The 16,177-nt window shown below is 35.6% G+C and overlaps 1 protein-coding gene across 3 annotated transcripts in view; it reads left to right on the top strand.

Moving 5' to 3' along the window:
- Positions 1–16,177, top strand: part of Nkain3 (sodium/potassium transporting ATPase interacting 3) — a 698,611-nt gene that overhangs the window by 453,483 nt on the left and 228,951 nt on the right. For all 3 annotated transcript variants that reach the window (XM_074068602.1, XM_074068604.1, XM_074068603.1), the window contains exon 4: positions 7,429–7,626. In XM_074068602.1, coding sequence (XP_073924703.1) covers positions 7,429–7,626 — 198 coding nt within the window. The remainder of the gene's footprint in view (positions 1–7,428; positions 7,627–16,177) is intronic.

Raw genomic sequence — 16,177 nt, 5'->3', positions numbered from 1 at the left:
TGGCTGCCTCTTCTCAGTCATCTTTACTTACTCCTTTTCATATCTCCAGCTTTTAAATGTTACTCCAGGATTTATCCTAAATCTTCAACTCTTCTTTTGATTTGATGATTTCTCTCTTCCTATGGCTTTAAAGACAATCTCTATGGTGAATATCCCCAAAATTATATATTTCCTCTCAGTTCCAGTTTTATATCAAAGTTGATAATCCATTTAGATGCACGAGGCATTTTAAACCTAAAAGACAACTGCAATTCTGGATTTTCCTATCTGAACACTACCTCTTGTCTACTCTTATTCATCTTAGAAAATGGCTCCATTGTCCTCCTCATTACTCAATCAAAAACTTAAGTCATCTGTTCTTCTCATTTCCACATACTATTCTGCCTCCAAAATATGTTTTTCCTACCTCTAGCACTTTCTCCAAGTCTCCTTAACTACTGTAATAAGAACCTATCCAACTTTCATTTTTGTCCAATCAAATTCACTTTATATATAATTCTCAGGATTTTTTTATAAATGCAAATCATGCAATACCAACATTTGACTTTGAGTAACACCTAGATCCTTTTTTCTAACTATGTCTTCAACTTCTCAAACTACTCATCCTCAGTTCAGTTTCACTTCAGCCATATGGGCCTTTCCACGAGTTCCTGGAATATTTAAACCTCTTTGCCATCTTGGGGTCTTTGTATTTGCAGTCCTGTTAACTTGGACCACTCTAGATCTTCACATATGAGTTTTTTCTCATTCAAGAGATATTAACCCAAATATCAACCATCAGAGAATCCTTTTCTGGGTATCTTGTATAAAATAATTATATTCCTCACACCAGTCACTCTCTAGCAAATTTTTTATATTACTTTTTGGAGTGTATAATTGTTTTGTTTGCCTACTTATTTAATTTTAATACCCACTTTTCCTCTATAATCTACATTCCATGAGGACAGAAGTATGATCTTTTATGTTCACTCTTAAATCCCAATCCATAGCTCACCAGTAACTCTTTACTGCTTCCTAAAGTGGTATAATCTAGGGAATTAAGTCTCAGAATGAGAATAAAAGGCTTTATGATATCTATGTTCTATGATTAATGGTAGAGAATTAAAAAACCCCAGCAATACCTAATTATAAAGATGAGAAACTAGAGATCAAAATGATCAGTAGCTAGTCCTCACTCTGCACTCTGCAGACTGTTCTTTATATTCAACACCAATGGCACACATGGAAATGATGGTGGCTTGCTGTGGCCTGCAGGAAAAATTGAGTGAACAATAACAAATGATAGACTTTTCCCAATGAATGCTTGAAAACCTTGTAAGACTTTCTGTGTTAGCCACTCTTACTGTGGGAAAATGATATATAATTGTTGGTATACTTAGACTGATGCTGAGTCTTTGTGTTACAAGTTTCACATACTTAAACCTCACTGTGAAGTACCATGTTTTGTCTTTATTACATAGATCCACAATGCTTTTTTAAATGTTCAGTGCTTCAATGAAAAGAAAAGAGAAATATAGAAAGTTGCCTTTAAATTTTTCAAATCATATTATGAAATTAAAAAGTATTTCTAAAGATGTTTCAACTAGTATGAATTCTATTATATAAATATAAGTTTAAATCAAACACTCTAACATTAAACAATTTTGACTTCTTCAGTAGTATATATTTCTCTATGACATCACATTTTTTACTTCCAGATGGGTTAGCTCTGATGAAACAAAATGAAAAGACAAGGAAGGTAACTAGTTATATAAAAATAGATTCAACAATTTTTTGAGTTGCAACTGAGCTGATTTTGTGTGTGTGTGTGTGGGACCAGGGTTTGAACTAAGGGCTTTGTGCATGTCACAACTAAGGAGAAAGAAAAATATGCATATTATTAGTTGGGAGTCTGCTCCTAGAAACAGATAGGATTAGCTAAAGTTAAATTAAACACATACCAAAAGAAGCAGATGATCACAAGAACACAAAAGAGAGGGATTAACTCTTTCATAAATGAGAAATCATATTGCAGTATACACTAAAGAAGTGAGTACTGATTTTTTTGGATATGATCTGATTCTAATACTTTGACTACACTTACTGTGACTATCATGTCAGTAACCATGTCCACACACAGACATGAACAACATTCCAAGGGATCCTGGAAATCTTTTTTGTAATTCAAATATTCAAAGTACATGGGAGCAAGTTTGAAATTAGCAGTAATAAGAAGAAAGAACTTGTAAGCATCTAATATTTACTCAAATAGATGCTAGGAGAAAAAGCATGTACTCTGGAATAAACTTCTAAGTTACAACTTTGTGAGTGTGAAATGATAGGTCTTATGTCTGGTTCTCCATGTGTTGACAGTTACTCTTCTTTGCTCACCCTTAATGCTACCATCCCATTTTCTTTTTCTTTACTCCCAAACTTTATGGAAAAAAAAAAAGAAATCCTCTCTCTTGCAACCTTGACATGCTCTCTCTTTAACTTTCCTTGCACCTCTTATAGCCTCCTGCTTTGTTTCATTTTCTAGTTTCTCTTCTCTCCTTCCTCTCTTTCTTCCTTGTTCTATAAACTGTCCTTTACCAATCACATACAGGGCAGGGTGGGGAGGAAAAATTGTTTTCCCTCTAACCTACTTTCCAAGTTCTTAGCTGGGAGCTTTATAACAAATGACAGATTAACAAGAGGAAAACAAATACAAGTTCATTAGCATGTATATTTCATGTCTATTTGGGAGACTCCTGAGTTGGCTCAGAACTTAGATTTAAATATCATCTTTGGCTAAAAACCAAAAAAGAATGGTATGAGAAGGCCAGGTATGCAAAACTAATAATAGCTAACAGTGGTTAGCAAACTTTGTTGTGTACATTGCTCAGGTACTATCTCCAGTATGACAAGGGCTAAGGCCATCCTAGGTGATCGACCTTTGTTTTCCTGGCAGAGGTGGAAGGAAGGACACCTTTGGAAATGTGTGTCCTGCTTTTAAGCAAACAGAGGGAAGGCAGAGAGATTTTCTTCTCAGTTGCCTTCAGCTCAGAATAATGCTTATTATAAAGTGACACATTTTGGGGCACCATATTCTACCATCTTCCACATGCACTTGCACAAACACAAATATTATTACTTTTTTTTAGTTCTACAGATAATAACAAAGATATCAGTTGTCAGCTTTCTTAACCATGGTGTGCTTAAATTGTTGCATAACATTCTAATTCCAAGAATGGAAAGAACAATACATTTGAGCTATTTGAAATTAATTTTAAGATTATTTTATCCATGGTTTAGCATTAACCCATATATCTCAGAACTGTAGATCTCAATGTGGTAACTAAAAACTTAAACAAAATAAGTGATCTCATGAATTTACTTAATTATGTTTAAAATGTCTTGTAGTTTTCTATAAGATACGTTTTATCTGACATGCCTTATATAGGAAATAGAGTTGTCATGTGTTAAGTATTTTCCTTTTATGTTTGAAATCTAATACTGAAGGGCATAGAAATCAGACACAAACTTAAAATTTCATAGACCACAGGATGTTTGAAGTTTAAGTATAATTTTATGCTATTGTTGTTCACTTTTAAATTTTAATAGTCATCTCAAAAAATAGTACAGTTTGTAGTTATAGCTCCAGTGATTAAGGGAGAACCATGCCAGGAGATTATATGAGTGTAACAAATATGTACAGTTAGCTCACAAATTGACTTGTGTTTTATTTGCACAACATAAATTTTAGTTAAAGTCATATTGAATAGAACTTACATTTTGCAATGGAAAAGGTCACTGAATATGAACGCTTAAAAAATTGAAACTGGTGGAAATCATGCTAATTCATCCTGAGCCAAATGAATTCTATTAAGATGGAAATATCTCATAACTCATCTGTAGTGATCAAAACTAACTGTAGGAGATTAAATCTGATGACCATAGAAGGGAGCAATCAGTGTGCATCTCTGAAATTTGCCTGCAGGTAAATTGCCTTATGTTAAACTGAATTCACTAGCTAAAGCAATGACTTTATAATATTTTCCCATCAGATGATAACTGCAAATGATACTTGTAGCAAATCAACAACCCCCCAAAATAAAATAAAACATTTTATTATCAATAAAGGAGGTACTGTGAAGGTAACTGAATAGCAAACCACCAACAAACAAAAAGGACTGCCAAATGTTTTATTATTGATGTAATTTGAGACATAAAGGTACTTTGTTTTTTGTTTTCTTTTATTATTCATATGTGCATACAAGGCTTGGTTCATTTCTTTCCCCTGCCCCCACCCCCTCCCTTACCACCCTCTCCGCCCCCTCCCGCTCCCCCCCCTCAATACCCAGCAGAAACTATTTTGCCCTTATCTCTAATTTTGTTGTAGAGAGAGTATAAGCAATAATAGGAAGGAACAGGGGTTTTGCTGGTTGAGATAAGGATAGCTATACAGGGCATTGACTCACATTGATTTCCTGTGTGTGGGTGTTACCTTCTAGGTTAATTCTTTTTGATCTAACCTTTTCTCTAGTACCTGTTCCCCTTTTCCTATTGGCCTCAGTTGCTTTAAGGTATCTGCTTTAGTTTCTCTGCGTTAAGGGCAACAAATGCTAGCTAGTTTTTTAGGTGTCTTACCTATCCTCACCCCTCCCTTGTGTGCTCTCGCTTTTATCATGTGCTCATAGTCCAATCCCCATAAAGGTACTTTGAATTCCTTAAGTTGAGGAAAATTTAAGAGTGCAAAGGAACTTTGTCCACTAACATGCACTGGAAATGTTTCTAACCTGATGACTTGTCATATACGGCAGAATATAGGAGGCAGGTTTCCCTACTGCCCTTGATCAGAGAGCACTACACTAGTGCTTTCACTAGTGCTGACACTGAAAGTGTCAGCCATTTACAAGTTCAAGGGCTTTCCATTTCTCATCAGCTTCCCCAGGTTTTCAGAATTCCAGCCTCAGTTTCAGGAACTTAGGGGTATACCAAGCTACTAGATGGAGACTGTCCTCCAAGGCATCTCATAATACTCAAGTGAGCATCACTTGTGCTGCACGGTTGGTGAACATCCTTGGCCTCTCACCAAAGGCCATAGATGGCCCTTATTCTGGTACAGCCCCAGGAGGAATGAGAGCAGAGCTTGTTCAGAGGGACTGGAGCTGGAAAATCAGCTCCCTATAGAGCGGCACTCTGGGCCAGTGCCACTTGCCTGCTCTGCAGCATCCTTCCTCCCCACTTCTGCTTCACAGGAGTGTTGTAATCGTTATTTGGCAGTCAATAACTTGGTTCCTCATCTTTTTTAATCTATTGTCTATAACAAAAACATTATATCAATCCATCATAGCTGAGACTCCAGAAATAAAGGTTGAATATCCCTTATCCAAATTGTTTAGGACCAGAAATGACTCAGATTTCAAGTATTTTTAATTTGGAATATTTTCATATACATGAGCCTGAGTATGAAATTCATTTGTTTCATGTACCCTGCACACATAAAGAATGAAGGTAATTTTATACAACATTTTTAGAGTACCTGCACTTTACAACCTGTATTTTAGATCAGGTGTGGGATTTTCCACTTGTGCCATCATCTTGGCATTCAAAAGTTTTAGGCCTGAAATATTTTGTATTTCAGATTTTCAGGTTAGAGATACTCAATCTATACTAAAGAGAGTCTCTTGAGGATCAAAATTCCTGACCTGTTATCTCCACTAAGCACTTTGGAGACATTTTAACTTATAAAAATTTAGGAGTGGATGCTGGTGGCTCATGTCTATAACCCTAGCTACATGGGAGGCAGAGACAAGGATGATTGTGGTTTGTGGCCAGTCTGGACAAACAGTTTGCGAGACCCTATCTTGAAAAAACCCATTACAAAACAGGGCTGGCAGAGTAGCTCTAGTGATAGAGGGCCTGCCTGGCAAGCATGAAACCCTAAGCTCAAATCCCAGTTCTGCTAAAAAAACAAAAAAATTAGGATGGTATAGTTGTTCTTTGGATTGACTGTGGTGGTATTTTCTAAAAACAATTAAGGAGAACGTAAGTAACTCCCTTCAAAGTATGAGGAATGGTCAGAGGTTAAGAGGGGAAAGACATCAAATGATGTGAGAGACTTCCACGATGTGATAGACATAGCAAACACACTGACTGAGTAGAGCCAAATCCTTACTCTACCACTAACTAGCTGTGCGCTACCTTGGGTGATACATTTTCCTCACCTGTATTTGTTTCTATTGGCTGCTATGACATATTACCACAAACTTGTTGGCTTAAACAACAGAAATTTCTTCTCTCACAGTTCTGGAGCCCGGAAATCTAAAATGACTTTTATTGAGCTAAATTTGAGGTGCTGGCAGAGCCACGCTCTCTCACAAATTTTAGAAAAGAATCTTTCCTCACTCTGCGTGCTTCTAGTGGCCAACAGTATTTCTTTGCTGTTAACCACATCAACTCAGTCTCTACCTCTGTAGCCACATCACCTTCCCCTCATTTGCTTTGTATCTAATCTCCATCCACTTCCCTCTTGTAAGAATACATATGATTTTAGTCTGGGCCTACCCAGATAATCCAGGAAATAAATAAAATATAATTAAATCACATCTACAAATCCTACATTGCCATATAAGATAAAATGCATGGGTTTCAGGGATTAGGACACAAGTATCTTTTAGAGAGACAATTATCATTGTAATATAAAAATAGGTTGATAATAGTATATACATAAACATTATAGGATATCAAGTCAGCCTTCTACACATGTGAGTTTCATATTCATGAATGATCAAAAATAATAAGAAAAATTGTGCCTGTACTGAACATGTGCAGACTTTCTTCTTCTCATTATTCCCTAAATTATACAGTAAAATAACAACATACTATTTTTACATATACATTTTATTAGGCATTTTAAGTGATCTGGAGATCATTTAAATTTACAGGAAAACGTGCATAGGTTATATAAAAATATTACACCATTTTATAAGGGACTTGAAATTATATACATTTTGGTATCTGTAAAGGATCCTAGAAATGATCCCCCATGGATACTCATGAACAACTGTACTATTTAAAACTCAAAGTCTTACTTATAATAAAACTCTCAGTAAAAGCTGGTCTAGAATGGTGATATCAATGCTACAACAAAAAATGCAGGAAAAAGTTTTCAAAAATAAGCAAAATATTTTTAAACGAACATGCATGGAAGGTTTCACCTCTGGATTTTTAATATGTGATAACTTTACAATGTTAATAATATTCAAAGGACTGTATCTCTACATTGAATAATAACAAGCCAATGGTGCAGACACACACAGCCATTTTTAGCTTTGTCATTTGTTCCATTTTATTTGAAATTGTAATCTGGCAATTTCATCCATCCTAATTCTTCCCAAGGTTGAAGTCAAAAACGTTATGTAATACAATTGTCTCCTTTTGTTATCTTGTCTCCTGCCCACATAGGATACAGATCTGATGACATTCAATATCTCTGTGCATCGGTCATGGTGGAGGGAACATGGGCCTGGCTGTGAGCGAAGAGTGCTGCCTCCATCAGCCCATGGCATGATGGACGATTACACCTATGTCTCTGTCACAGGCTGTGTCATCAATTTCCAGTACCTAGAGGTCATCCACAGTGCTGTCCAAATACTGCTTTCTGTAAGTGTCACTTTTACGCCATTATCTGATAAGGATTCTTTTTTATTGGTATTTTACATCTACCTACCTGGTAGTTAGAGTCACAAATAAACACAAAGGAAATAGTAACAGTGGAAACAGCAGCAATTATCTTGTCATTAGTCATACATACTGGCAGGTTATATTGTTTTCTTCTTGGTATCCAGACATTTTGCTTAAAACCATTTAATTGCTGTAGTTGAGCTACAAGTCACACTATCCAGTGAAGTAATATCACTATCCTCCAAAGTGGTACATTGTCTGCTAGCTTCCTCAGACTCTTCAACTAATGCATTCTTCTACTGATGCACACTAGTTCCAGAGGAAGACAATGGAGACACACACCCAATGACTTGCTCAGTCTAATAAACTTCACATGTCAAATGATTATTCCTGAAAAAAAAAAGTCCTCCAAAGGTGCTTAGCATTTGATGTCAGGATAGAGGTCTATACAGAGAAGGAAATTCACCTGACTAGACCACAGAGACTATATGTACCAGGAATTCCTTAAAGTAATTTCTTTCCATCAGCAATCCATATTGTGGAGTAGAATTAATTTAAAATGCATATTATCAAAAATGGTGTGCCTTTGAGACCCACCAAGGATTTGTCATTTAGTTTGATCAAAATACAGTATAGCTCTTATCAACCACATGTTTCACATTAACTATCTCTGTTCTTCTTCCCAACTGGCTAGAGTTAGAGCAGGAGATGCAGGCTCAATAACAAACAAATCAGAAATATAGAAGTACATGTGAGTGGAGAATGTACTTTGGAATTGTTTCTAGAAAGAACTTGGGGAAATCCTTGCTATCACTTACCATATCCATTACCAACTATTATGTAACAAATGACTCAAAAATATAATTAATTCAAACAATATCAATTTAGTGCTTTGAGTTCTGTAGTTAGAAACTTGGGCATGGCTCGTATGAATAGATCTGCACCATATGATGCTGGCTAGGTCACTCAGGTGTGCCTTTTAATCAGAGCTTTAGCAGGATTGAGGCATCTAAGGAGGCCCCACTCTCCTGTCTGTGTCTGGCTCCCATTCTTCTCTACACAGCTTCTTCACATTCTACAGCAAACTTGGCGGTCTCTCTTACAGTGAGGCAGCTGGGTTCTATATGAAAACCCCCAAGCTACTAATTATATAATCTATTTTACTGTCCCATTGGCTATCACAGGTCACATGACTAAGTACAGAGTCAATATGGAAGGGGGTTACAGAAAGGCAAGAATACCATAAGGCATGTCTCATTTAAGGTTACCAATGTAGTAGTCCTACTTCACTTGTTCAGTCTGTAAATTATTGTTTTTTAACCCACATGCCTCTGTTTTAGAACACATTTGAATTATTATTTTTTACAAAGACTAAAGATTAGTGTAAGGAAAAAGCAAAGATCTTTTAGTGTTCTAGGTCAAAAAGACAAATTTGACACCAATTCAAAGCAAGGGATTATACCTCAAGGCCAAGGAATTTTCCCCAGACATGCAACAGGAATTTGACTATTCTAGGCTTCTATAATCATATTTACATGTATAATATATATGTTTATCAATCTTTCTTTATTCTCTGGGTTTTCTTTAATCTGGCAATTATATTTGAAACTATGGTAAAATATATATGTTTAAATCTTTGTTTTATAAAAATATGGAAGCCGATTTTCTCTTAAAATGTTTCATTCTAAGGAATAAAGGAATTATTATTATATGCTGGAGTTTAAAGATTTTGTTAATTTTTAATATCCAAAGCATTTTAGGCTCTCTCATATGTACATAAATTACCCTCCTAATATTCACAGTAAATTGCAAAATCATTTTTGAAATCATGATATCATAGTGTCCAATGCTTTACAAAGCAATAAAACCATCATGGGATCAGAAAGTCATTTCACACAGTTCCTCCAACCTGCATCAATAGCAAGGTGAAAGTATTTGTTAAGGAGCTGGGCTGTCACATAAAAGTATAACCATAAGAGAAAGTAAATACACTTTTTTGCCACGTAAAAGTAATTGTCACTTATAAGTGAATTTCTCAGCATATTTTAGTGAGCATTCAAGTTGCCAGTGTGCAGACATAATTCTGACCATACTATTCAGCCTTCAGGATTTAAAAGGATTAGTCGCTGCTCTCTGAAGATTCTTGTGTAATACACTTGAAAGACAAATTTTTAATATTTTTATCTTTTCTACTGAAATAAAATACATCCTGAATTTGTTTCAAACTACAAAATTACATTAGTCACACCCTTATCCACAGGTATGTATATATAACCAGACCCTCAGCGAGTACCTGAAACAACAGATGTTACCGAATCTTACAGTGTACCATGTTTTCCCTGTGCATCCATATCTATGATAAAGTTCAATTTATAAGTTAGGCACAGTAATAATAATTGCCCATAGATCCTGGCAACCTTAGCATGTTAGTTGTTTTTTTTTCTTTCCTTAAGTCAAGAACTTTCACCTTTTCACTCAAAGAATGCCCTTTACAACTTTGCCAGTCTACCAGCATCATTACTCTTATGCTTTGGGGCCATTAATAAGTAAAATAAGGGTTGCCATACCACAAAAATCAATCTAATAAACAATATGATGATTAATGGGAGTGTAGTGTACATAGCATGGGAACATTGGACAAAGGGATGATTCATATCTCAAGCAGGTTGCATTAGGACAACACCTGATTTCATTATGCTAATACTCAGAATTACATGTAATTTAAAAACTTAAGAATGTCTTATTTCTGAAATATTCCACTTACTATTTTCAGGCAGAAGTGGACTGTGGTTAACTGAAACCAAAAACAGGACCACAAACAAGGGGAGGACTACTTCGTACTACTGCTGTAGTTGATTGATCATGATTAATATTAGTATTGTGACTTTTTAAAATCTAATGATACAAAAAAATTAGTCCCGAATCCTGTATTCATTACCTAAAATGAGTTGTAAAACAAAGGTGACAGCTGCAATATTTAGCAGCCTGTTCAGGGCAGAGCAGGTAAAAGCCAAGAAAACAGATGGAAAGTTTTAAGATGGGTCATGGTCCTAGAGACTCTGCTGCACAAAGGGTTGCCCTTTTAACTACTGGTAGGATAGAAATATCTAGAAGAACCTTAGGAGAGGGACTGCCAACCATGATCAAGATGGTGGACAACAAAGTTCCTAAAAGTTTTAGGGCCAGTAGGTCTCTACCAAAGTAAGTATTTGAATGATTTACTCATGATTACAACTCTGCTAGTGAGTTGAAATGTCCATCATTTAAGACTGGAACTTAGAATGAAAAACACTGAAACATTTACATCTATGTGTGAAGATAATATAATACAATATACTATAAGCTGTTGAATAATAGGGGAGCAAGGCAATAGCGAAAGAGTATGTAATGGGGGGTTAATCTAATTAAAATAATATCTATATATCTATATATATATAGAGAGAGAGATCTGAAATGCCAAGGCAGAACCCCCCCCTTGGACTATCAATATACACTTAAAAAAAAAAGGACAGGAAGGCAAAATGGTTACTTTCTGGGGTTTGGGTACCAGTGGCAGAAGAGGGCATAAGGAAAGGGTGAAGGAGGGAGAATATGGTAGATATATTTTGTATTCATGTATGAAAATAGAATAATGAAACCTGTTGAAATTGTTTTAAGAAGGGGGGAGTGGGGATGAGGGGTAAATTTAAAATATATTGTAAGCAATATGTAAATATCATAATGTATCCTCCTTGTACAACTATTATATACTAATAAAAATAATAATTTTTAAAAGGCAAAAAACACTGGAATTTAGAGCTGGAAGAAAGGTAACTCCACTCATAAACATTCCACAGGAACTGTGTACAAGTTGGATGAAACCATTAAAAAAAAATAACAGAACTCTTAAAGGTGGCAGTGGGTAGGGTTCCCCACAGTAGTGTCACAGGCACTTGGGGAGCATCCTTGCCTTGCTGCCCCTTCATGTCCCAGTGCAGGAGGACAGCTCTTGCCCATGGTCCCTGCACACCAGAAGCACGCATGCACTTCCTTCTTAGTGGGAGAGAAGTTGTGCAAGGCTACATTCCCTCCTAGTGAGAGAGGGCGAGTTCACTTTCCAGAACCTAGAAAAGATCTTTAAAAGTCACTTTATTGATCTCTTGAGAACTAATTTTACACAAATATTTTCCTTAATTCTCAGTGTCAAGATATTCTCCCTCAGTTCTGATAGGTGACATGCTTCATTCTTTCACACCCTTGGAAGTTGTTGCCACAGTCAGAGCTGGGATAATAGAACTCTGAGAATGGGCTTTCCATCATCCCTGTGTCCTTGGCATTGTTTCTGTCTCATCACATCAACAGTCATCACTGTTCTCTGCCCTTCATATCCATATTCAACCTAAAGGCAAAGTAAAACTCCCTAAAGAAAGGTGAAAAGTAACCTTAGACCACAAAGTATTATACATGGCATTGTTGCCCTCAAAGGCTATATGAATATCTGCTCCTTCTACCCATAGAGTCAAACTGTACAATGACATGTGCAGTTAACACTCTTGCTAACATTACTCATGGAGTGTAAGAGTGAAAATCAAAAGAAGAGTGGAATTTGAGTTTTTGAAATAAATTCAAGCTGCTATCAATTGTATGCCCCCAAGAATGTAAATGCAGTTAAGAGAGTTAGTTTTTAATCTCTGTGCTAACATTAACATTTATTTAGCAAACTTTTTAGCATGTGCTTGGAGATGCTCTAAGTGTTTTAGAAAGTATGAACTCGTGTAATGTTTAAAATGACCCAGAAAGTAGATATTATTATAGGTATTTTTCAGGCATGAAATTGAAACTTGAAGAGAAGTTAAGTGATTTTCCCAGGGCCATTAAGTGTAGTTTCCCAGGGCTAACTACATCAACAAGCACCCTCCTGGCATGGGAAAGGAGACCCTTCCCTTTCCTTGAAGCCCATTGCCATGCTCAGTGGCAGACCACAGAGCAAGGAGACTGTAGCTCTTCTGTTGAGTTAATAAGGTTTGCTTGACAGCTCCAGTATTTAGAAGTAACTAAGAGTGGATATATCTGGAAGAGACTTGTAGAATGAAAAATTCAAAGTGTTTCCTTTCACTTTCAAAAGTATCTCCCAACCACCTTTTTTGTTGTTTAAAAGTAGAGAGTTTCAGTATTTGTAAGGTGCTAAATATATTAGACATTATCCTTGCTGACTTTCTAGATACCAGGATGAGAAAGGAAATCATAGTCAGCCTCTCTTGACCTAAGTTCTTCCCAGAATTACCCCATGTCCCAGAGAATATATTTTACATGAAATATATGACTTCTGCCTACACCCAATCTTGAGTAGCTTCTAAGTGCCGCATAGAATTACTAAAGATGCAAATCAGTTACTGTCTATACGTCATCTCTGGTTTCTGTAATTCAGTTTCATTCTCAAGAAACTGAATCTACAGTTGATTTAAAGTTTCACTTACCCAAGGAATCATTTATTACGTAATAAAAAATATTGAGAGAGGGCAGGTAAGCTTCTGAAACTTTGCTGTGCTCCACTGTATTTTCTTCTCTCATCTCCTCTTTTCCTTTTCTCTTCTCTTTTCTTTTCCCATTCCTCTTGTCTCCTTCCTGCTGGCTTCCTTTCCCAGATGAAAGGTTTTGTAATAAATTTATATTCTATAAAAAGAAAAATGTTATTGAGAGTTTGTGGTTAAGGGAAGAATTGCCATGTCAACAATGTTCAAAAAGTTTTGGCAACGTGTGTGTGTACAGAAACAAGAGTATGGTTGATCAGTAAAATTGTTTGGATTTAAGTGTTCATTTGAGGAACTGTGATTTTCATTCATTTACTTCTCAGTGTTTGTGTTTATGCAGTGCACTATGCCTTTGAAATGTGCACACATTTTCATATGTTTTTATTGAGATATAATATGCATACTGTGCAATTCACCCACTGAAACTATATAATTGAATAGTTTTCAACATTTTGACAGATATGTGTGACCATCACTATATTCAATTTAGAACATACTGATCACCTCAAAAAGAAAACCCACCCTTAGTTATCAGAACCTAGGCCCCCTTGATCTCTACTCCTAAGAAACTACTAATCAACTTTTTGTCTCTATGGAGTTTCCTAAAATAGACACTTCATATCATCAAAATCATATTATGTGGCCTTTTGTCTCTGGCTTCTTTCACTTAGTGTAGCATTTAAAGGTTCCCCCTCAAGCAGCATGTGTCAGGACTTTGATCCTTTTTATGACTGAATGACATTCTACCACATACTTGCTTTTAATGTCTGCTCCTTTTGTACATGTATGTATAGTATTTAGGCAAATTTTCAGAACTATAATTCAAATTTATGTATGCTTCACCCTCTCACTGATAAAATCCTAAGTAGAATTTAAGCAATACACAGTGTACTTGTCTACATAATATCCCATATTCTCTTCGGGAAACATCTGGGTTGCACATAGCAATTCTTAGCTGTTGTATAGATAGTCTGTCTTCTGTAAACCTAATACTACTGTAGTCTATCAGAGTATACAGCAACTGTGGGTTTTAATAATTTAAAGAATATGATCATTTAGAGGTCAAATTCCTTTTATTTCATGATTTTCTCCATCATGACATGTACATGATTTGATTCTGTTCTTTATGTTAATCAGGTACGACAAACACTTGTGTCTGCAACCACAAATCTCATACATTTCCAAACAACAGAATTCATTCTCTTGAGCTCTAATGCTCATGAGTAACCTAGACATGTTTGCAAGTTTTCATAAATTATTACTACCCTCCTATTTTTAAATAATCTCTTAAATATTGATTATTAAATGTAAAAGTGAGTTATGTAATTCAGTAAACTTAAATACAGTTTCATCAGAGAAATGCAAAGCTTAATTAAAAACCATATGTAGCACAAAAGCCATTAATACAGAAACTCTGAAATCTGTTTAATAATTAATCAAGACAAACATTGTGCCTGTAGGTTTATGGAGATATTACAGGCAAGAAATTTAATTTTAATGACATTTTACTTAGGGTAATTTAATGTCATTTGGATGTTGCCAGACTTTTCATCTTTATCCCTAGGTTAGAATAACTATGAGGTTAATAAAGTAGCTTTACATTATAACAAGAATACATTTAAAAACATTTCAGGCCCCCTTTTAAAAGACAAAATGTTGTGTAAATTCCATGAAGAAAATGTTGCCTTGTCACATTTTTTATTCTTTTTAAAGAAAAACAAGCACTTTCCCTAATTCATCCAAAAGAACATATTTAATTGGCTCCCATTTTACACAAAGCACTATGTTGACAACTTGGGGGTTAGAGGGTGGAGATACACTAAACAATTTTGAATTTGACATGGTCCACCCACAGTATCTTTTCGTCTATGGTGTTAAATCAGGCAAAAATCAATGTGCCATAACTTAGAATAGAATATGAAAATTAATTTCTAAATGTCATCAGGGCTCACAGGAGAAAGCAACATTCAGAGAAGCTGTGGTGTTTAACTTCTGTCTAAAGAACTCTCTCAGATGAGAATGGGGCAAAGGAATTCCACACAGAAAGAACAGCATAAGCAAACAATTAAAAATAAGAAATTAGGGGAATGGTTAGTAGCTCACTTTGGTTCAAGCAAAGGTGCATGTCCAAAAGCAGTAGTTTAAAGCTGGAAAGAAAGATTGATGACAAGAATGGAAAGGCTTGAACACCAAATTAATGTCAGGTTTGACTAATGTCACGTCATAGCCACTCCTTGGAGATTCACTCTGTGACTTAGCATATTGAAGTCGTTGAGAAATTCTGCTGTTAAAAACGAAGTCACTGAAAGCAAATAAGAGAACTCTCCCAGATTAAAGGAGACTGAGGACACAGGACATGTAAATAGAATGTATGATCCTAGACCAAAAGATACACACAGCAGGGAAATTATTCAGATTCGTGTAAGATCTGTGGATTTGAAAACTGAATTGTACCAATGTTAATTTTCTGGGTTTTTAAATCATTGTAGTGTGACTATATAAGATGCTAACATTCGAGGAATCTGGGTGATGGATACAATTTTTCAAAATTTCCTTTAAACCTGAACTTTTTTTCAAAGTGAATCTTTTAAAATATTCTAAATAATTATAAACTTTTGTTTCTAAAGGAAACACTTTGAGAAATACTGTAAAGATTTTAGAAAAAGTTATGGGATATCAGTGGGAATGGAAATCAAAGGATAGATCCAAAACATTGCTTGAGAGTTGACAACCAAACATGAGGGGAGGGGAATCTTTATATCCACAGAACACATGGGAGGAAGGGCTGGGCTGACTAATTGCAACTCATTTGGACATATAATGTGCCTTGATTCCATTCTCATTCTTCACATTTTAGGTGCTGGGTTTTTTTTTTATATCTAATTACCTGTTGTGGTAAAACAAACAAATAAAATACAAAACTACATTCCTTTTTTCATTGGGTCAGTAGAGCCTATCCATTGCAATGAGCACTAGGAAAGGGAAATTAGAGATAAAATTATCCAAAAGAGTTCACAAGA

This window comes from Castor canadensis, chromosome 3 (assembly GCF_047511655.1).
Source record: "Castor canadensis chromosome 3, mCasCan1.hap1v2, whole genome shotgun sequence".
Taxonomy (NCBI): Eukaryota; Metazoa; Chordata; class Mammalia; order Rodentia; family Castoridae; genus Castor; species Castor canadensis.
This window is presented reverse-complemented; position numbering and strand designations above follow the sequence as displayed.